The sequence below is a fragment of the Haliotis asinina genome, chromosome 5, assembly GCF_037392515.1.
Source record: "Haliotis asinina isolate JCU_RB_2024 chromosome 5, JCU_Hal_asi_v2, whole genome shotgun sequence".
NCBI classification, from domain to species: domain Eukaryota; kingdom Metazoa; phylum Mollusca; class Gastropoda; order Lepetellida; family Haliotidae; genus Haliotis; species Haliotis asinina.
This window is the reverse complement of record NC_090284.1, coordinates 6,047,199-6,071,201: the sequence shown is the minus strand read 5'-3', so window position 1 is coordinate 6,071,201 and position 24,003 is coordinate 6,047,199. Positions and strand designations below refer to the sequence as shown.

Genomic DNA, 24,003 nt, shown 5'->3' with positions numbered 1-24,003 from the left:
GTAACAAGATCTGACATAAAAAGTAAGCTTTGCCTCCTGATGTAACTTTCCACCATATCTGCTAGCATGGGAAATGGCATGTGTTTTGTGTTGTGTAGCAGGGCATTGAGTCATCCCATAGATGACATCCTTACCTTGTCAGTGTAGCAGGGCATTGAGTCATCCCACAGATGACATCCTTACCTTGACAGTGTAGCAGGGCATTGAGTCATCCCATAGATGACATCCTTACCTTGTCAGTGTAGCAGGTCGTTGAGTCATCCCACAGATGACATCCTTACCTTGTCAGTGTAGCAGGGCATTGAGTCATCCCACAGATGACATCCTTACCTTGACAGTGTAGCAGGTCCTTGAGACATCCCACAGATGACATAGTTATCTTGTCAGTGTAGCAGGTCGTTGAGTCATCCCACAGATGACATCCTTACCTTGTCAGTGTAGCAGGGTGTTGAGTCATCCCACAGATGACATAGTTATCTTGTCAGTGTAGCAGGTCGTTGAGTCATCCCTCAAATGACATCCTTACCTTGACAGTGTAGCAGGGTGTTGAGTCATCCCACAGATGACATCCTTACCTTGACAGTGTAGCAGGGAGTGGAGTCATCCCACAGATGACATCCTTACCTTGTCAGTGTAGCAGGGTGTGGAGTCATCCCACAGATGACATCCTTACCTTGTCAGTGTAGCAGGTCGTTGAGTCATCCCACAGATGACATCCTTACCTTGACAGTGTAGCAGGTCGTTGAGTCATCCCACAGATGACATCCTTACCTTGTCAGTGTAGCAGGTCGTTGAGTCATCCCATAGATGACATCCTTACCTTGTCAGTGTAGCAGGTCGTTGAGTCATCCCACAGATGACATCCTTACCTTGACAGTGTAGCAGGTCGTTGAGTCATCCCACAGATGACATCCTTACCTTGACAGTGTAGCAGGTCGTTGAGTCATCCCACAGATGACATCCTTACCTTGACAGTGTAGCAGGTCGTTGAAACATCCCACAGATGTAGCAGGTCGTTGAGTCATCCCACAGATGACATCCTTACCTTGACGATGACATAGTTATCTTGTCAGTGTAGCAGGTCGTTGAGTCATCCCACAGATGACATCCTTACCTTGACAGTGTAGCAGGGCGTTGAGTCATCCCATAGATGACATCCTTACCTTGTCAGTGTAGCAGGGCGTTGAGTCATCCCACAGATGACATCCTTACTTAGTCATTGGAGCAGGTTGTGGAGTCATCCCACAGATGACATCCTTACCTTGACAGTGTAGCAGGGAGTAGAGTCATCCCACAGATGACATCCTTACCTTGTCAGTGTAGCAGGGTGTGGAGTCATCCCACAGATGACATCCTTACCTTGTCAGTGTAGCAGGGCGTTGAGTCATCCCACAGATGACATCCTTACTTAGTCATTGGAGCAGGTTGTGGAGTCATCCCACAGATGACATCCTTACCTTGTCAGTGTAGCAGGGAGTAGAGTCATCCCACAGATGACATCCTTACCTTGTCAGTGTAGCAGGGCGTTGAGTCATCCCACAGATGACATCCTTACCTTTTCAGCTTGCTGATGGGGTTACTTCTTTAGTCATGCAGACAAGGCGTCTGACTTCAAATCACAATCCCAGCATGGGACTCAGACATTTTGTGGCTGCCACGTTTGAACCCAACGTGGGGCTGAGCATGTTCGAATCAAATTTGAGCAAAAGTAAGTCTCAGTACCCAATCATGCAACATGGAAAGTGTCTTCTGTTGATGGGGGAATATATTGCAAGGCGTAGAGTCATCCTACAGATGACATCCTTACTTTGTCAGCATGTAGCTGGGATTAACCTCTTTGGTCATGCGGACTAGGCGTCTGTCTTTGAATCAGAAGGTCCATAGTTCAGAATCCCAGCAATAAGCTTCACTCACATCAGGCCTTTGATAAGACAAATTTAAGGTGAAACTGCTGAGGTGATTTGGCCCAGATGATTCTTTTACAAATCATTTCACAACACTGAAGATAGTTCTACACTTTAAAATTACAAAATGTCAACACCATATGACAGTAGAAACAAACATTAAGTACCGATCTTGCATTTACTGGTCTGATATTTGTATTCTGAGAAATGGCCAATCATGAATTATTTAACTATCTGAACCAATATGGGAAGTTGGCAAGTATACTTGAACTGACTGATGGTCCCTACAGGAGACAGCAGCACTACACACAGCAATAAGACTGTCCATCCATGACAAAAAATACACTATCATCATCTATTTAAGTAGGGATATCTGAACCAGGTGGTGAAAATATTGCCAAAGAGATACCACAGTGTGTTTAATCGGGTATAGAAATCCTGTCCAGTTCAACAAGCAGCTGACGGACAAGTCGCAGTATTCTTTCAGTTCCTGTGATATATTGGGAAGAAAACGAAGCCAATTCCGCACCGGCCAAATAAATACAGGCAATGAAGAAAGGCCTACAAGCATAGTGTCAATCACTCTTGTTAATGAGCTAATCTCAACATTCAGTCCAAAATACTTCCATGACATCTGTGTTACCTTGTGAAGATCCATCAGACTGACAGTCACACAGGCTTCCCTCCCTTGACCGAACTTTCACACAATCATCTTTGTGAATTTCATCTCTTTGATTTCATTTACGCAGCATTTGTACTGTAAGGTATTATTCTGAATGATCCTAGAAATAATCTCTGTATGTCTTCTGGGTATGTTACAAGTAGTAAAGTTTAAAAAAAACAATAATTTATCTAACAGTTTTACTTTCAACATTTTGTAAAACCAATCCATGAAATATTCTCTAAGTCCCTGGTTGTTTTATTCCAGACAAATTCAAGGCTTGAAGAACTCTCTGGCTAATTTGAAGCCATTTTGGCTATTTGCCAAATCAAAAATCACTTGAGTTAACTAAAATCACAGAAATAGTATTATCACTCACAAAACACAAGATTGACATCAACTTGTCAGATAAGAAATTGAAATATTCATTCACTGATTACGATTTCTTTGACTTAGATAAAGCTGACTGAGCAATGTCATCTCTCACTGATACGTTTCTTTGAAAGTTTAAGAAGGAAATGACGTCACTTGCTGATAGCAGTCTTTAGAAAAATATGTACAGGTGGTAACTGTGTAAATCCCTGAAAATGTCTGGAAGAATGTGAATGAATTGTACCATTTCATCAGCAACTATAATTGAAAATATGAACAAAACAATAGTTCTGAGAACATTTACTGACAAATATAGCATGATTATACAGTAACAATATTTCAGAACTTTCAAGATGTGATTGCACAAGGCTCACTGCATGTGAATAAACACTAGGGCAACATGATGGCACTGGCAATGGCTCTAACAGCAGATTCCTACAGAACAGTGATTCTAACAATTACAAGATGTCTGACAGCAGCAGACGGCGTCAGTACCAGATCTGCATCAAACTGGTTTTCACCAAGATGTGACAAGGGCAAAAAGGGAAGTTTTAAAAGTTTCTGAAATTTAGAAGACTACTGGAACGTGTAGACAACACAAGATGGTGTTGCCCTCTGCAAGAGATGACAATGCAACTTATCTCACCTCACACATAAATGTCACTTTTTGATTGGCTGAGCACTCTTCTGTTATTTTCAGTGTAACCTGCTTACAAGTGCATAACTGTGTCTATGTACTCCGCTGGGAATGCTGAATTCATTTGGCACTTCATGGTAGTGATTCTTTATCTTGAATAACATTGAATGATGTACTGAAATTACTGATGTTTTGCAAATGGAAATCAATGGAAGGGAGATAACTCTAAATGTGTTTGGTAAGATAAATAGGTTGTTCACTGTTCCCTTGGAGCCCATGGGTTCATGTACCATTGATGTTTATTTATGTTCCCTGAGAGAGAAGGGCAAGGGGAACATAAACAAACATCGTGGGTACATCAACCCATGTCCCCCTTGTGACCAGTGAACAACTTATAATGTAGGCTACTGAATGTTCCCTGTGCTGGAGAAGCTCTACAAAGTGTAGGCTACTGAATGTTCCCCGTGCTGGAGAAGCTCTCTACCGAATATAATGTTCCCTGTGATGGCAAAACATAACATGTCCACATTTTGTCTAAATTAGGGAATTTTCATTCAGTCACACACTGACCAGTTGATCAGATCCTCAAAGTATTTGTAGCAAGATTTTTCCCTTGCAAAATCTATACATGTCAATACAAAATTGAACTGAAATGGCACAAGTTATAAGGGTGAGGTTGAGGTTGGCACATGTAGAAGAAAGGATACAAAACAGGAAGTGTTTTTCAATATTTATATACAATTTGCATGACAAATAACAGAAATTGTCATGTTTATGTAAAAAATGCAAACAAAGTTCAGATGTGCGCTAGGTTTGCTCAGAAGGTGAAGGAATCACCTCTGCTTGTGAAACTCGACTCACTGTAAAATGTGCCATGAACCTTGTTGGCAGAAGCATGTCGGGCAGTAAAAATGAAACAAAGTAGGAAATCATTAGCCCTGTTTTTGCTGGGGTACAAGACCAGAACCAAATGGCATGTACCTTGAACCATTAGACCACATGGCCTTGCACTCAGTTGTCTAAAACACATTTTGAAAAGGAAGCATAAAACACATTCTGAACAGAACACTCATACCATCCATTTCTGTCAGTTAAGTGAGGCAGGGTATGTCTGATCTACCTTGAAGTTTTTTACGTCACATTATTTTAACACAACCCTGTGTGCAATTCATCAACGAGGACAGGCTTGTTTGTTACTAACTGGCCAGCATGCTTGAGGACTATACAGGTATTTTGGTTGAAATGGTGTGCTCGAGACGTCTGCTTCAAATCTACTTGAGCAGACATCACATTCACACAACTTCAAAATGGCAGGATACAAATGTGGATACTGATCAGGAGAGAGATTATTCAGCAGGATACATGATACATGGACATTGAAAGGAGCATTACTTTTGTTTTAATTTTTAATTTCTCACATCATATTCCTTAAACATATAAAAAACCACCTGATATATGAATGACATAGAACTATTGTAACATAATGAAGTTATACTGACTAGTTTCTCAAACCTTGGTCATGTGACTTATTTCTAAAAGAGGTGTGAAACAATACCGACTCACCTTTGTCTTGACACCTCAATCACAATGGATATTGAACACTTCAAATGCTACTTCAGTCACTTATTTTTTCAAACGATCCACATGTATCTACTGTAATAATGGAAGATATACAGCAGTAAAATCCTGAAAAAAAATGAGTTCAACCAATTACTATTAATATTATGCTATTTCAGTAGCTGAGAAAAAATTAGAAACAAGAGATTCTGTGGCATTTGATTTTTGTAACCCTAACACTACACTAGTTTTCACTTGTGTTTCCATAAGGTAATTCTCTTAGGCCCTATTTACATATTTTCTTTAAAATACCTAACTTCTTCTTAGCATGCTTGGAATGTCACCCTAATATAACGTCTTAAAATCAGTTATCTTTCTGGTGTTTACAAAAACTGATTCTTGAGACAGATGAAAAAAACATTGCATATCTATATTGCCAAGCTGCTGTTTCTGATCAGAAAAAACAAGATGCAGCACTTATCTTTATCCGTCTGCTTCCACTGTTCTGAGCAGACGGCATAATGGCAGACGACAATATGAAGTCAGAGGAGGGTTTGAAGAAGACACAAAAGAGCTATCTTACACATCTAATGCACATCTGAGAAGATTCACTCTCCCATAGAGGACTAACAATAGATGAATGAGGAGGGAGCTGTCTGGACTGAAATGGCAGCTATTCCAGAAACACAATGCTCTGCATTGTAAGCATCCTGAATGGGAATATTTTTCAAAATTATGGTTGTATATTTGTGAAACTGATTTTGTTAGCATCAAAATAAAACAATTAAAATATTATTTGTTGAAAAGTATGGAATCTGAGATGTCAATATATCCTGCAGAGTTTTTTGTAATTTTCACTTCACTCGTTTTCGTAGAAGACTTGGATAGCATTAATCAGACTCTGTTGTGAAACTCCAACCATGTCAATAACCCTTATGTAACTAAGTAACCATCTGAATACAAAATGCCATTTTGAGACTGGTCATAGTAACTTGGTAACCATAACAACACATATGAATACATGAAATCTAAGCCTAGACAAATTAATTTGCATGACAAAATTAACTGCAGCAATTTAACTAAATGTCAAGATTATGAAATACCAATGACTCCTGCTTCTTGTGTTTGTAGAGTCCTGAAGATGACCTTGGTTAAAACATGGACCACGGGGTTAGTCATATAACATATATTTTTCATGACCAAAATTTGATACATCATCACACTTGAAGAAGACTATACCTTCAGTCACCTTCAGTCACCTTCAGTGTATGTATGAACAGTTGGTATCATTCATATATTGACACACCTTTGGACAGGCCTCCAGTAAAACAATTCCCAAGCAGAAACTCTTGAGACCTATAGCAGATAGACGGAGAAACAGGTGCCAGGTAGTAAGTCTGTACCCGGTCAAACCCAACAATCTACTGTTCAAGGTGTGGTTGGTCTACAATTTTCCATGAATTCAGCTTAAATGTTATGTGACTAGAGCTGCCTAAATCAAATTGGCATTAGCTGCCATTTTGCTAAGCCGTGTCCTCCTTTAAGGCCAGTACACTACACTACACCTCAACCATATTACACACAGATCTCTGGGCTTCTCTCATCCACTTATAGCAAAGGCCAAAATACTGATCATGGTGATATGTATTTGACGTGTTGGTAGATGAGATTCTCTTGCTTCCATGTTTTTTCAACTCCATGCTAATATATCTCAGTGAAAACTGAGCGCTCAACATGGCTGGTTGATGTGTCTGTTCTGTAGCAGCATGACGCCGGAATTCATCACAAGCTCCATCCAGGAAACACTTCTACTTATTTTTCTCCAAAGTTTTTTTCAGTTTCCCTTTTTTGTAGAACCTATAGGACAAATGTCACCCATATCAGAAATAAAGCCATCTGGTCTTCAGTGTGCTATGCCAGCAAACACATACAAATTGTCCTCCCAAGATAAACACAGGCTTGCCTATTGATTCCATGCACAGGAACATTGGCATCAAGTCACACATCTTCAGATGCTGAAAGCTTTCAAAACACAAATTGTGCCCGGGTGAGAATGCAATCTTATGCTGAGTGTTATTACTCCTGACATTTGAGTCATAGACATTTGAAGAGATGCATTCAAATGCTGCCACATTCAACTCACGGTGATACCTTCTACAAAAAGGTTAAGTGAAATGGTAAAAGATGCTTTGGAAAGTATTTATCACTATGGAAAAGACACTGAAAGAATGTATGCCATGTGCTTGGGAGCAATGTTACACATAATATTAGGGTCCATCTCAATTACACATGGCCATTGTACAGGCTTGGCTCAATGCTGCACCTGTGGTGAGGTGAACAACCTGGGGATGTTGGCCATCAAACAGGTCGCAGCTGTACCAAATAAGGACTGATAAAGTGGTACCAATTATCTCATGTGTAGCTAGTGATATTAAAAACCCTCACATCAAATTCAATCACCTAATCACTCTTTAGGTGGTCAGGTGGTTCAGAGGGGCCAGATGTTGGCTTGACACAGAAACCATGGTCATCAAACTCAGTTTGAGAACAAACATAAACAAAATATCCCAATTCCTATCTTTCAGGCTTTTTCAGAAAAAAAATCAACTCTGGGAAACTACGTAAATCTGACTTTTTTCACACAAAAAAATATATCTGTTACAAAACTACTCTCAACCATAAATATTTGGCTACCCCTACAGAAAGGATCCAATACCAGAGGAACATTTGACCTGAGAAACAATAGGAGTTTCCATCAATACCCTCAATAAGAGATTACAAGTTGTATCATACCTGCTGAATACCATGATCAATATGAAAGGCATTTTAGAAGATGAAGAGTATAACAATAAAGGAAAGATACTGCAAGCATGGTAAGGATGACAACTTTTCTGTTCCTTATGGTTAAATATATTGTGCTGATAACATGCTTAAACATGGCATATACTGACAATTTTATTTTGTTTAATGTTGTGTTAAGGAAGGACAAAATGGCTGTTTTAGAGCCTAATGTTGTGATACGTTCTGTTTGAAAAATCAGACAAAGAAAATTACTTTAACTCAAAAAACAATAAGCACTACTTTTTAAAGTCTAAACGTGTTCAACATGTATATTCTGACAGTTATGGCATAGAGTTAAAATTTAAAAGCTCCCTGACAAAGAATGGTTCCTTTATGGCATGCCTTTCTGCCAATGATAGACATTGTAAAAGAATGGGAGTCCACCACAAAGAAACCACAAAAACACCACACTGAATGAATTTGGGTCCATAAAAAGAAAGTGCTATTGAACACAGTCCAAAAACAGCATTTGTTTGAAATATTGCTTCTGCCCTCAAAGTAACACTTTTACCAAATGTCCCAGTAATGACATTTCAACAAATTCAGTCTTTAAAATGCTCCAAGACAGTAACAACCAACTCGATTCCATTGACAGAGACTCCAAATGTTTTTCAACATGTTCAGATAAAACAGATTTTTTCCCCATTTTGCACATTATGGTGTAAGAAATTTGAAAAACCATCTGCCCTACATTTTCTGCCAGCAAGATAAAACATTCAGAGACCACATCCCTAAACATGGAAATTCTTTTTTCAAATTTTAAAAAGATACAAAGACTATATTCTCAAAAATAATATTTCTTCAGCGATCAAGGATAACAGAGACATATGGCAGTTGCTCTTTTGAAAAGAAACTGTTAAAAAACAATCATTTTTTAATCTTTTCAGTGACAAATGTTTGACAATTCGTTCATCACTTGGGACACCAGGGAATTTAACGTGACCAAACCTAACATGGCCCACCCCTAAAACTAAACATCACAAAAGTGTCTTTTGTCACCTCAGATGCTCATCTACTCTCATGGTAGGCACGGTGACGATTATTCTGGAAAATTAATTCCAACATGCAGTTCTTCACACGTGCGAAAACACATATTTTTTAAACCATGGTGGCTAACGTCTTTGTGTTGAAAATAATCATACCCCCATCCCTACCCCAACCGCCCGCTCAAATATGTCTACACTTCCAGAGCACTTCACGACAGAGCCAGTTTCTTCCAGTAATATTTCAATGAAACATTTACACTATATGAATTTCAGGTCTTTCATCCAGGTCTCTGGGAGGTCTTCTAGTACTCAGATAGCTGAAACTTTGCCATGTGAGGAATTTGTCAATGTTATGGATTTCTGTGGAACAAATATTATCACACAGAGGAAAACACCCTTCCTTCTGACTAGAGGAATTTAACTGTCCTCATCACACAATTAACAATTTCAGTTTTTCCATCTGTCCCAAGAATGAACTGAAAATTTCACCCCTACTGACACAGCCAAGAATTGTCATCAGCTCAAAAATGAATTTCAGATTGCTCATGAGATTGTGTAGGCCTGGCACAGTAGGCACACTGACCTCTTTCCAAAAAAGGCAATTATCATCAAATAGACAGCTGTGGTGATATCCCACATAACCGAATGCCAGCAAATTAGCAATGATTTATTTGATAAGGAATGACCTTCTGACAGGGATGTTGCCAAAACACCTGATGATAGGGTAACACTGGGATGAGAGTTTAATTTAGATGGATATGAAATGAATAGCCTATAATCACCATTTATGATTCTGTGAACATTTCTTCCAAAAGAAGTCCTGTGAAGTTTTGGTAATTGTGATAATGAGTTGATATTCCTTTCCTTGATTATTTCACAGCTTGTAAGACGGCTTGGTCAAAGTTGACCGGCACAGGCAGCGTGCAATACAGGACACTTTGATGTTCACGACTACAATTTGTTTTTTTTTCAGAATATGGAAATGGTTTATATTCCTAGGGGCTTTGATGGCCGATTTTCATGACTTAGAAGCACCGTGTGATATCTGCTTGTTTGAAAGACATGTCACTCGTGATTGATTCTGAGAAAAATAATTCAGAAAATATGAGAACGTTCACAGGAACTAACTTTCATCTTGTGGAATATCTAAGACTTTTCAAAACGATCCCTATCATGGAAGAGCAATAAAATGCCAACAGATCAAGATAACATTATTAATGATAACAAAAACTGACAACTCGTCAATTTTATCACCAGTATGTCTAACTAGCAAACTCGAAAAATCAAATACAATTACAATCAATTTTTCAGCACTTCATTTTATGTACAGATACCAAATTAAGGGCAAATAGCAGTTTAAATTGTAAACATTTGTGCACAGAAAATGAACAACTCTGTAACTAGGATCTAAGGAATCTGTGGACTTGTACTTATATGTACTAGTTCCTTTAAGTCATAATTCCCACACATAAGTACGTGGGGTGGTAGGGGTAGCCTAGAGGTTAAAGCGTTCGCTTGTCATGCCTAAGACACAGGTTTGATTCCCCACATGGGTACTATGTTTGAAGCCCATTTCTGGTATCCCCCGCCATGATGTTGCTGGAATATTGCTAAAAGCAGCATAAAACTAAACATACTCTCTGACATAAGTGCGTAATTGATACAGTAACAGATCAGCGCATCCAAAATTCCACAAATGATGCCTTAATTTTAATGATATGTATGTTCAAAATGTTTGTTATGTCCCTGTCAAAACAAATTCAATTTGTTTATGTTCTACTACTTTTGATTAAAGTTAAATCAAACAAACATGGGAAGGGAAGTAACTCTTGCCATTCAAAGAAATGTTTCATAGCATCATACTGTCCCAAACGTCAGCATTCTTCATTTGCTTTATTTAAATCTTTCTACCAACATCTCATTGCAGACATTGCAAGTATGCTACTAAAAAAATGCAAAGGAGTACCTGAATTTTCCATGTCACTATAGTTAATCTTTCATATCACAACAGATAAACTTTTGTAATAAAAAAGAAGAAGTGATTGTTAGCTCTTTTTGATCTCTTTTTAAGAAAAAATACTTTTATGACGTTTTAAAAACATATCTTTAATTCCAGGACTTCAATCTCTTGGTTTTTTTTTTTTAAATCTACCCACCATGTCTTAAATTGTGCCACAGCTCTCACTGTCTGTCTTTGTATAATTGGAAACAGAAATAAAAAACACGAGCAATGTGGTTGCGTTGTCTTCATTTACTCGGCAGTAGCTTGCAGTGTTAAATTAAAACTTTCAACTATGATTTCTAAACACAGCCTAAATCTTGGAAGTTTCAATCAGGAAAAACAATCAGTTTGATTATTTAAGGCTTTTCATCTCCTGTCAAGTTGCCAGGAGGTGCGCAAAGTGAAAATTGCTGAAAAGGCTGAAACAGCATCAATCTAACCTACTCACTCATTTTAATAGACACCTTAAACTGCCAAGTCTGTCATGTTTCATTAACACAAAATGACTCAATATCATAAAACAGGGATCAATAAGTCATTAAAAGCTCTATTTAAAACACAAAATCAAAGTGAATTAATGCCGGTCACTGTATCCACATACACATAATCAAAATTCAATCATCGTCCAAAAACATTCATTATTTTTTTTCCTATTTTGCTGCAACTATTCCACACAGACTGTGAACATGGCAAAGGCAGTTAATTTAAAACAATTCTAAACTTCTCTTTCCAACAGTTCCCAACAGGCTGTTCATCAGAGAAAGTGTAATAGAATTAACTACATGGGCAATCATTTGGACAGAGAATTATCTCCCTTGGGTCATTAACGTGCCTGTATGGAATGGCTTTTATTGATGCTTAAACAGATGACAGGTGATTGTAAGACAGAAAACCTCCAATAATTTAATTTCGTTGGGCACCATTATACCTTTGTTTCAGCTGTTAACAGCGTAAAGATAATGAAGGGTCGTGTTCAGCCATAATTGTTTTTACTGTCTGAAAGATTGGAGAACTGGTTACAATTTTCATCTGAATTCAGTTACAAATTCTATAACAAATGTTCGTGTCTTTCAAAGAGACTGCATGAACAATGCATGTTCAAAATTATTCTTTCAAGCTTTTGTAGTGTCCAAAAAAGACTAAATAACATAAAACTATGTTTTTTTCAGGGATAAGATTGAGAATATGTTTTTAATTGTTAAAGATTAGCACAGTTCTTTTAAAGATTGGTAGGATATTCAAAATTAACATAACAATCTATATACAGCCTGGCTTGTTTCATATCAAGGCAACAGGAACATCATTATAAAAGATACCAAAAAGGTCATTAGACATGAAAAAACAATGATTGGAGTCAAACCCAGTCTCTGGTCAGTTGAGTAAACACATTTACCACTTGGCCACAAACCTCCTGTATACAAGATCACATCAAAGCAAATTTTACCTAAACAGATAACAACATTACAATATAAAAAGGCAATGTCATGCATGGATGTCTAATGTCTTTAAACATATTTTTTCATACACACATCCTTATCTTCTTCCCTCCGTGAAGGAAGCGTGTATAGGGAGGAGAGATATGTGTGGCTGCAAGGAAAAGTAAAACATTGTGGTCGTCTTTAGTGCCCATTTAATCCCTCCGAAACATGGCAACATGACCGCAAGTGACGTGTTTCACACATGAACAGATGGGTTAGTGAACCCTGTGAGTGATGAGCCAGCACACTCACCACAGAGCTACTCCACCCTACAATGTGGGAGTTCACCCAAATGGGAGTTCTTTTATTTGCATGACCCTAAACCCCAAGGTGACCAAGCCAAAACATATCAGCAAGTGTCACTCATATTTGTGAGGGAGTCAGGTGTTTTTTATAAGGACTGCTAAAGAGAACATTTGTTGCTGATCAGATACACCTCACTCTGATTTGTCCTGAGTCTGTAGAACACCTCTTCCCTACCATGGGAAATATACCCTACACCCACGGTCAGATGCTACAATCAATGGGTCACACTGATGACACTTTGCTTATGTTACTTTCTCCTACTTACATAAATTATCATACCTAAAACAAAAGATCAATGTTAACTGAGTCTTAGTTTGTGGTTTGATGATAAAGTTCCATGTTGTGATAGAGCACTATTACCATGTTCTAAGCAGGACTATCATGTGAAGAAAGCAAGGTTATCTTGGGGTAGTCTTGATTATCATGTGGGGTAGTCTTGATTAACATGTGGAGTAGACTAGATTATCATGCAGAGTAATCTGGATTATAATGTGAGGTAGGCAGGATTATCATGTAGGGGAGACAGTAATTATCATATGGAGTAATCTATATTATCATGTGGAGGAGGCAGGATTATCATGTAGGGTAGTGTGGATTATCATAAAGGTAAGAAGGATTATCATGATGGCTAGCATGGATTATCATGTGGGGGAACATAATTATCATGTAGGATAGTATGGATTATCATAAAGGTAAGAAGGATTATCATGACCGGTAGTATTGATTATGTGGGAGCGGCAGGAGTATCATGTAAGGTAGTATGGATTATCATAATTGTAAGAAGGATTATCATCATGGGTAGTGTAGATTACCATGTGGGGGAGCTGGGATTATCATGATGGGTGGTATGGATTATCATGTGGGGGAGGTCAGATTATCATGATGGGTAGTATGGATTATAATGTGGGGGAGGTCGAATTATCATGATGGGTAGTATGTATTATCATGTGGGTGAGGTAGGATTATCATTATGGGTAGCATGGATTATCATGTGGGGAGGTCGGATTATCATGCTGGGTAGCATGGATTATCATGCGGGGGAGGTAGGATTATCATGATGGGTAGTATGGATTATCATGTGGGGGGAGGTAGGATTATCATTATGGGTAGCATGGATTATCATGTGGGGGAGGTAGGATTATCATGATGGGTAGTATGGATTATCATGTGGGGGAGGTAGGATTATCATGATGGGTAGCATGGATTATCATGTGGGGGAGGTAGGATTATCATTATGGGTAGCATGGATTATCATGTGGGGGAGGTAGGATTATCATTATGGGTAGTATGGATTATCATGTGGGGGAGGTAGGATTATCATTATGGGTAGCATGGATTATCATGTTGGGGAGGTAGGATTATCATTGTGGGTAGCATGGATTATCATGTGGGGGAAGCAGGATTATCATTTAGGGTTGGATGGATTATCATAAGGGTAAAAAGGATTATCATGATAGGTAGTATGGATTATCATGTGGGGGAGGTAGGATTATCATTATGGGTAGCATGGATTATCATGTGGGGGAGGTAGGATTATCATTATGGGTAGCATGGATTATCATGTGGGGGAGGTAGGATTATCATGATGGGTAGTATGGATTATCATGTGGGGGAGGTAGGATTATCATTATGGGTAGCATGGATTATCATGTGGGGAGGTAGGATTATCATTATGGGTAGCATGGATTATCATGTGGGGGAGGTAGGATTATCATGATGGGTAGTATGGATTATCATGTGGGGGAGGTAGGATTATCATTATGGGTAGCATGGATTATCATGTGGGGGAGGTGGAATTATCATGCTGGGTAGCATGGATTATCATGTGGGGGAGGTAGGTTTATCATTGTGGGTAGCATGGATTATCATGTTGGGGAGGTAGGATTATCATTGTGGGTAGCATGGATTATCATGTGGGGGAAGCAGGATTATCATTTAGGGTTGGATGGATTATCATAAGGGTAAAAAGGATTATCATGATAGGTAGTATGGATTATCATGTGGGGGAGGTAGGATTATCATTATGGGTAGCATGGATTATCATGTGGGGGAGGTAGGATTATCATTATGGGTAGCATGGATTATCATGTGGGGGAGGTAGGATTATCATGATGGGTAGTATGGATTATCATGTGGGGGAGGTAGGATTATCATTATGGGTAGCATGGATTATCATGTGGGGGAGGTGGAATTATCATGCTGGGTAGCATGGATTATCATGTGGGGGAGGTAGGTTTATCATTGTGGGTAGCATGGATTATCATGTTGCGGAGGTAGGATTATCATTGTGGGTAGCATGGATTATCATGTGGGGGAAGCAGGATTATCATTTAGGGTTGATGGATTATCATAAGGGTAAAAAGGATTATCATGATAGGTAGTATGGATTATCATGTGGGGGAGGTAGGATTATCATTATGGGTAGCATGGATTATCATGTGGGGGAGGTAGGATTATCATTATGGGTAGCATGGATTATCATGTGGGGGAGGTAGGATTATCATGATGGGTAGTATGGATTATCATGTGGGGAGGTAGGATTATCATTATGGGTAGCATGGATTATCATGTGGGGGAGGTGGAATTATCATGCTGGGTAGCATGGATTATCATGTGGGGGAGGTAGGTTTATCATTGTGGGTAGCATGGATTATCATGTTGGGGAGGTAGGATTATCATTGTGGGTAGCATGGATTATCATGTGGGGGAAGCAGGATTATCATTTAGGGTTGGATGGATTATCATAAGGGTAAAAAGGATTATCATGATAGGTAGTATGGATTATCATGTGGGGGAGGTAGGATTATCATTATGGGTAGCATGGATTATCATGTGGGGGAGGTAGGATTATCATTATGGGTAGCATGGATTATCATGTGGGGGAGGTAGGATTATCATGATGGGTAGTATGGATTATCATGTGGGGGAGGTAGGATTATCATTATGGGTAGCATGGATTATCATGTGGGGGAGGTGGAATTATCATGCTGGGTAGCATGGATTATCATGTGGGGGAGGTAGGTTTATCATTGTGGGTAGCATGGATTATCATGTTGCGGAGGTAGGATTATCATTGTGGGTAGCATGGATTATCATGTGGGGGAAGCAGGATTATCATTTAGGGTTGATGGATTATCATAAGGGTAAAAAGGATTATCATGATAGGTAGTATGGATTATCATGTGGGGGAGGTAGGATTATCATGATGGGTGAGCTGCAGAAAATGATGAGTTGGCAACATTTTTCGCCTGTTCTTGAATGGTGGGAATACACTGTGCAACCTTTACAACTATTGTGGCAACTAAGCACCTACCTGTTCCCTGCCTGACATGCCATACGATGCCATGTGGTACACAACATCCACACCCGCTACAGCTGAACGTACAGCAGACGCATCACGGATGTCCCCCTGAAATGTTAAATGTTACGTCAGTATTTGGTGCTGATGCCAGAGGGAAGCAGGTTTAGTTTAAGATAGTCTGTTGTTGTAATGGTCATGTTTCATAAACAGGGTTACTGAAGTACCAAAAGCAATTCATAGAGCAGTGGTACCAGGATGTGATACTGCTGAGATGGCAGTTATATTACTGATAAAACTATGAAGGCCATTTCAAGGGCCAATGTTTATATCCCAATAAGATAAACCTGTCAGTGACCCAATATATACTGCCCAATGAGATACACCTGTCAGTGTCCCAATATATACTGCCCAAAGATATACACCTGTCAATGACCCAATATATACTGCCCAATGATATACACCTCTCAATGACCCAATCTATACTGCCCAATGATATACACCTGTCAATGGCCCAATCTATACTGCCCAATGACATACACCTGTCAATGGCCCAATCTATACTGCCCAATCATATACACCTGTCAGTGTCCAAAATCTACACTGTCCAATGATATAGAACTGTCAATGGCCCAATCTATACTGTCAATGATATACACCTCACAGTGGCCCAAATCTATAGTGCCAAATGATATACACCTGTCAATGGCCCAATCTATACTGCCCAATGATATACACCAGTCGATGACCCAGTCTTTAGTGTCCAGTGATATATACTCTGTCAGTGGCCCATCTTTACTGGAGAATGACATACTCCTGTCAAAGGCCCTATCTTTACTGCCCAATGATAAACACCTGTCAAGAGTCCCAAAGCACTAACACAACATCCAGTGATATACAGCTATCAGAGGCCCCATGATATATACCTGTCAGAGGCCAAAGACCTTCAACATAACCAGTTGAAGCAATCTTTTCTTGTACCAAGATTCTATGACATTCATTAACTCAGCCGATTCTTATCATGGATCATATCAGGTTTTCTCTCCAAACAAACAGAGCCTACTATCAAAATTAACACTACACGAATGGCATGACAATCCCTCCAGCCAACCAAAAACAGCCCCCATTTTTTCCAAGCACCAGAGTATTGCCCAAGATCCAGTTGCTCCTTGTCAGAGCTCATCCCTGGCAATGACTGTCAGCAACAGAGGTGGACTTTCATTATTCAAACACTCTCCGATAACACCAATGGGGGGCATCAGTGTAGGTTCACCATGGTGATGTTGCTGAGACCATCCACCTGGCTCAGTACTGTGTAGTGATGCACACTTTCACTACCGACACTGGCTGTACTGATCACACAAGCAATGACATGGGTAATGCTGGACATCTCACTTGTTGAGATGACAAGTCATCATGGCCATACCAGTGTTTGGTGGGGGACTTCAAGCCCTTCTAGAAAGAGTTCAACATTACGCCAGGCACAAAGATAAGAGTGAAATCAGTTTTGCACTGAACAGTATTTCAGTTGTATTTTGGTATGACAGCTTCATTCCCCAGACCATACTATCATGATCATATATGATCAGACACAAGAGTTAGCCGAGAGGAAAGCCAAAGTGATGTAAGCCTGAGATATTTACAACAAGCATGTGATGATGATGATGATGATGATGATGATGATGATGATGATGATGATGATGAAACTGCAGCACCAGAGATGACAAGAACACCCGAATTCCATGATTTTGTACCATAAGATTGAGATCATGGCTGTTCATGAATGTTGAGGTTAAACCCCTGCACAACTGACACATGAGCTATTATTAAAATTGTAGCAAGGTGATGTGACATGTAATGAAAGCTGTGGATACTGATGGTGAACTATGATGCCACGTGCCATTTCATGAAGTCATAGCCATCAATAAGCATGTGAGTTTACATTAACCACTTAGCCTTAAGACTGATTAATATTCTACAGAATAATCATGTTAATACAGAAATAGGTTCACAAGCACCATAAAGAATCCTCTACCTCTAAGCTTACAGAACAATTAACAATCCCACTGCACCCATCCTTTCAGAACATCCCTCCATGAACAGGCTCATATACGTTACAATGGAGTGCATGCACCAAGGCTGCCATCGTAACCCGGCTATCTGGTGCACACCGTTATTGTCATTCTTGGAGTCAAGACATCTTACAACACAATATATTTTAATCAAGTGCATTTTCCATGTTTGATAGTTTCAGCCTGTAGACACAACCGGGAACTAGCAGCCTGGTACAAACAGATCCCTCAACTGGCATTTGATTGGATAACAGCGTGAGTGCACATCGCACTGACAAGATATGTTCCCTGATAAGGCAAACATGTCAAAATAATCACCTTTTACTGCACCAAGGACCCTTGTGCTGATTTTGGAGAGTCTGTGAAAACTGAGAATATTTTAACAGGACGTATGCATTACCATATCACACATACACCATCAAAGGCAATAATCGCATCAAATGATACTGCTGACATTACGTTTCATTTCTACATCAACATTCTTACTGTAAAGGACCTCCCTATGAGTAGCCCTTTTCAAGTAATGCCACAAAATGCCTACTTTATTAACAATACATAGGTAAATATATCCTTCAACATTAGAACTGACCTTTCACATCTATAATTCAAAGACACAGTGATCTCTTGAACCATCCAACACACACACAGTCAAAAGCAAAACTGTTTTTTAAACATATTTGCAACTAAGCATCTTTCACAGCTAGTTTATGACAGCTGGCGAATACTACTTTCAGTAATGAATTATAATTCTCCATATATTATGTCTCTAAATACAATGACACCACCATGTGTACCTTAAGACAGGCATGTGGATTTTATGCCCATACAAAGGGACAGTTTCTGGTGACACAGATTTTTGGTTATACAAAGTATAACAGAAACATGAATGATGATTGCAATACACTGAACAGAGAAAGGGTTCTTTATAAATATACAGACTTAACTCCGCAGTCCAGAATTAGATGAATGGGAGTGACCATGTGGACAGTGATTTTAAGGGGCCTTCGTTCATCAGCCCACTGATGGCCATTTTGTCCCATGTAGATTTCCTGAAACTCAGTCAATGTTTCTCAGCGATTTGACTGGATAGGACAAATTCAATGAAAATTAAAGCCAGGCAATGATTCAATATCTGATACTTTATTCATGACAGTTTTCAAATTTTGCATAATTGTGAAAAGCGCAATAGTTAAGCAGTTGTGATAAACGATTCCTCTGTCACTACTTGTAGCTAAACCAGAATCATTAAACTGTTAACAGTTAAACCTTGCTAACTGAGACAACCTGCACTGATGCTTAAGAATGATTTAATAATGAACTTGTTCAATGTTTACAAAATCCTATAATCCCCTTAGCTAGTACTGAAAACAGCCTGATAACAAGTACTCCTGTATTTCTTGGAGCTCTAACTGTTGCTATCTTTCACCGGATCATCTGGTCCAGAGTTTATTACAAGGAATCTGGTTTTGACAAGGCACCACACCTGTCATCTGGCTGGCATTGTACTGAGCATTACTGAATGCAGTATTATACAACAAACAAACAAACAAACAATGTGGTATCTGCAGAATCCTTACAATCTGGGATTGATCCCTTCTTATACTTACTACTAAAAAGGAGACTTTAATGAACATTTGATTCATACATGTAACTGTAATTATTCAAACTATTAAAACATGAAAGAATTTCAGTTGTGTAAGTTCTTTTGAGTAGTATGTTTCATAGCACAGAAGCTGCTGGTGTGTTGGTGCTGATTCATTACAAAACATGCCCTTTACCATATCACACGATTAAAAATATACAAGACTATGCCATACAAACATTCCAACAAAGCTCAATGAAGCAAAGAGCACTATCTAAACATCTTACATTGTTATAAGCTGTTGAAAAAAAGCCTTAATTGAGACTTTCAACAATCAAAAACATCAAAATACCTGCAGTGTTTACAAAACTAATGAGACAAATATCTAGGTAACAGAGTCCTGAAGGCTGACATAAAACACTACACCAGAATCACGATAATCAAAAACCCCAATTGCATTCAAAAACAGATTTTAATTTTTTATTGTTTAAACAGGCCTAACTCCACTTAAGAAGGAATTTGTGGAATTCATTCCCTCAAACCCTCTGAGGCTGTTTATTTTCTCAAGAAAGCCTTTATCACTGGTAAAAAGCATGGCAGTATTTCCATACCACCCATACAGCTCAATTAATCTATAAATTGTGGTAATCATGGCGATATGGTTTGACAGTATGCTCTCCCTGCTTGTTTTTGAGAAAACTGGAAATTATGGGGCTTCTTACAAGTAGATTTCCCCCTAATTTATGTCTAAAAACAGTGCTTGTAGCTTTTATACATGTAAGGAGTCAGTTTCAAGTAGACATATCATTATCACAGAAAGACAAAGAAACCACATATCCATGAAACCTCTGATGTGAAAAGAAAGAGGTACATCTGCTAAAGCAGTAGAATAGTTTCTTTTTACTTATCTTATGTTTATGATAAATCACCAACTGCTTCATATAATTCAACATCAAAAACTTGTTATAAATAATAAATCACTCACTACATTGTGCGGAATTTGATTAATAACAGACGTTATTCACACTTGTATGCAAGCCAGAGGCAGCAAAGTCAGTGAATCCAAACCTATTTTTGGCCCAAGTGTAATACTGGACATCAAAAAGTGTAATGTAGACCCAGAAAGTATAATACTTCTCTTTCAGTCACTTCGAAGTGTGTCTGGAACCCATGTGGAATAACCATTAATGACTGAATATCATGATAAGAATTACAACCACTGCCAGAGGTAAAGTCAAAATTACACTTACAGCTCAAGCAATACTAATGCAATATTTGTAAACAGAGACCCTAATTTTATTTAAATAGTGTTTATAAGCATTCATCCACATCATAATCTATTCTCTGTGTATCGGGTATTAAAATTTCCTGAGTCGTGTGCTGGGATTAAATCCATGGACCTTCTGACTTGAGGTCGGATGCCTTGCCCACATGACCATAGAGGTTAACCCTGTCAGCAAGCTGACATGGTAAGGATGTCATCTGTGGGATGACTTCATGCCCTGCTACATACTCCCCCCACCATCAAAGGAAGGCACATTCAGGGCAGGACAGTTGGGTATTGAGATTTTTGCTCAAATTTGATTTGAACATGCTCAGACCCACGTTGGACGCCAAAGTAGCAGACATAAAATTTCTGAGTCCCATGCTGGGATTGGAACCATGGACCTTTTGCTCAAAAGTTGGTAAGGAAGTCATCTGTTGGATGACTCCATACCATGCATACAAACTAAAACATTTACCAAAGATAGAGTATCGTGCAATGTATCAAGTGAGTATGGTAACTGACACAAATCCGATAAAAAGACAATACAAATTCTGAAGCAGTTTGAGCAGTATATATTTACTGACTTAATCCTCACATATCCTCTACATTAATTTCTGTCATAAAGTTCCCAACACCACAACACCAAGCTCTGTCCCAAAGCTGGAAACATAAACAGTGTTCCTGTTTCAAGTGTTCACACACCTTACACAAAAATATCTTGTATCTCTGCCATCTGTGAGACCTTCATTATGTACTTCCACGTTAACCAGCCAGGGTTCAAGTGATGGTATGGGTAAACCAGTAATCACTACAATGCGACAAAAATAAAAATTCCACAAATTGATAAAATATCCACAAGAACGACCCCACAGTAGGCAATGTTTAATGGAATCCAATCAGTGGTTTTCCTGATTTCCTCTTTCAATACCACCAAGTAAACATGGTCCCCAAAGTCTGACAAGAATTCTGTTGATTCACTACCAAGACTCTCTTCAACAGAGTCAGACCACCTGCAAAGACATCTTGCAAAGGTCTGGCACTCCTTTCCCTGAAAAGTGAGCATGGTGAGACAGCACATGATACCAGTGAGTGCATGTCATTTTAAACATCAATCTTCAACATGACAAAAATGCTGACTTGGTCAGTACAGCCTGGATCTCAGAAACCAGATTCATTGATGTCATTGATGACAAACAAGGCCATTTAGCAATATTTTGCACACTTGGCTGGTTCATTCGAACAATGTACATGAATTTCATGAGAACACCCATGGAAGATGCATAACCAACATCAAATTAAATGTCACAAAAAGCACATAAAGGACCCTGAATACTGAATTATACAGGCATGTATTAAAACATGGGTTACAAATTAGAATTCAACAGACTGCACGTATCTCTACCTTGCAAACAACTTTTAGAGTCTTACAAATCAGGACCAAAATATCATCGGAACAACTCCACACTTGATAGTTATCTGCCCTTGTTCTAGGACCAACTTAGTTCTGAAATAAAGGGCTAAAATAATCTACGCCTATAGCAAAGTAATTTGCTGTTTTACTATAGAAGTCTGAAGATAACCATCCATTCCCTGGCAAGTGCCCCTATTATCATATTTCTTGCACCTTGGTTTATTCACTTCATCAACTTCAGCCCATGATGATTTCATAACCACGTAACAACATGACACTTGCCTTGTATCCACAAGAACTCTGCCCCATCAGAAACCACCATAACTCTCACTCTCAAACAGTTTAACTTTTTTGCAACATTTCCCTTCGACATTATCATATCCCAGGTACCAACAAGGAAACCTCCCAATACACAAATGTTGACTCACACCATCTGAACACCCACTTGGGTTTACAGTCTTCCTCTGCTAGGTCCATCATGGCAACTAAGAACTACGTAAAACAAGCATCACCAGGTAGGCAATCTCTACATCGGACTGAAATATCATTTGTAATATTTCCGCCAAAACACTTCTGCAGATTACGAGCCCTATAATTCCTTATTGATAGGCCTCATGGATTCCTCACGCCATACAGGTAAAGTTAAGCGTGACAAGAGCAGCGTCTCTGAACATAAATCCTATCCCAACACATGTGCAATGGAGTTTCATGTCAGAGAGCGCAACAGTCACTATAAGTATACTGTGATATATCCCTGGCAGGGAGACCAAGATTAGTCACCTCTGACTGTGAAAATCTGGAATAGAGGTAAAAACTTTTATCTCATTCTTTTCCAGATTCGAATGAAACCTAAAGTGCCAATTACATATCTATAATTATCACGGTAGGCTAAACATGTAGTGAGTGATGAATGCATGCATACTATCAGGACAGAAATCTTTGGATATGATGGCATTACTCTTTAGCAGAGACATGAAGGCCACCAAGTAAAGGAAGAGGTCTGATGATAAATTAACAGGGTGCATCTAACTACACAAACAGTGAACAAGTCACCCCCTGTAGTGTAATCCTGGACATGAAATATGGCAGACATTACAGCTTGAGAAATAGACAGATCTTCCCTTTCAGTTTCTTGCCTAAAACAGCTGTGAATTAGCCTAATATATAAGTGCCATACCTGAGGGAAGGGAGGGAAAGGAGGGAGGGAGAGAGAGACATCCTTACCTGTCACCGCTAACATACATCATTATTCCTTTATTTTTGTTGCATTGTCTCACTCTCAAACAATAAATTTATGACACATGACCATTAACATTCATCCTGTCACACAAATATTTATAGGTTCACATATTTTTTTTATATCAAGTTCCACACAGGTCCATCATTTACCGTTTCCTCTGCCACAAATGACACACTACACGCAGATGCTTCCAAGTGCTTGACCTGCACTCAAACAGTGTCCTTCAAACAGATTGTCTTTGTATCCCATAATATATACAGCGTGGAACAAATGCTAAAGGTTCTTCAGCTCTGTTGATAAAGGTAGGATTTAGGTTTGTTGCTCCAAGGAGCATACTGCTGTCAAAATGCCGCGACGAACCCGCATGACAGATGTTAACAATACTTTAC

General features: G+C 39.0%; 2 protein-coding genes across 2 annotated transcripts in view; one reads left to right on the top strand and one right to left on the bottom strand.

Moving 5' to 3' along the window:
• Nucleotides 1-24,003, top strand: part of LOC137283503 (netrin receptor UNC5C-like) — a 352,179-nt gene that overhangs the window by 55,098 nt on the left and 273,078 nt on the right. The window lies entirely within an intron of this gene.
• LOC137283505 (short-chain dehydrogenase/reductase family 42E member 1-like) overlaps nucleotides 1-24,003 on the bottom strand; it is a 268,204-nt gene that overhangs the window by 238,077 nt on the left and 6,124 nt on the right. The window contains exon 3 of the mRNA XM_067815044.1: nucleotides 16,058-16,153. Coding sequence (XP_067671145.1) covers nucleotides 16,058-16,153 — 96 coding nt within the window. The remainder of the gene's footprint in view (nucleotides 1-16,057; nucleotides 16,154-24,003) is intronic.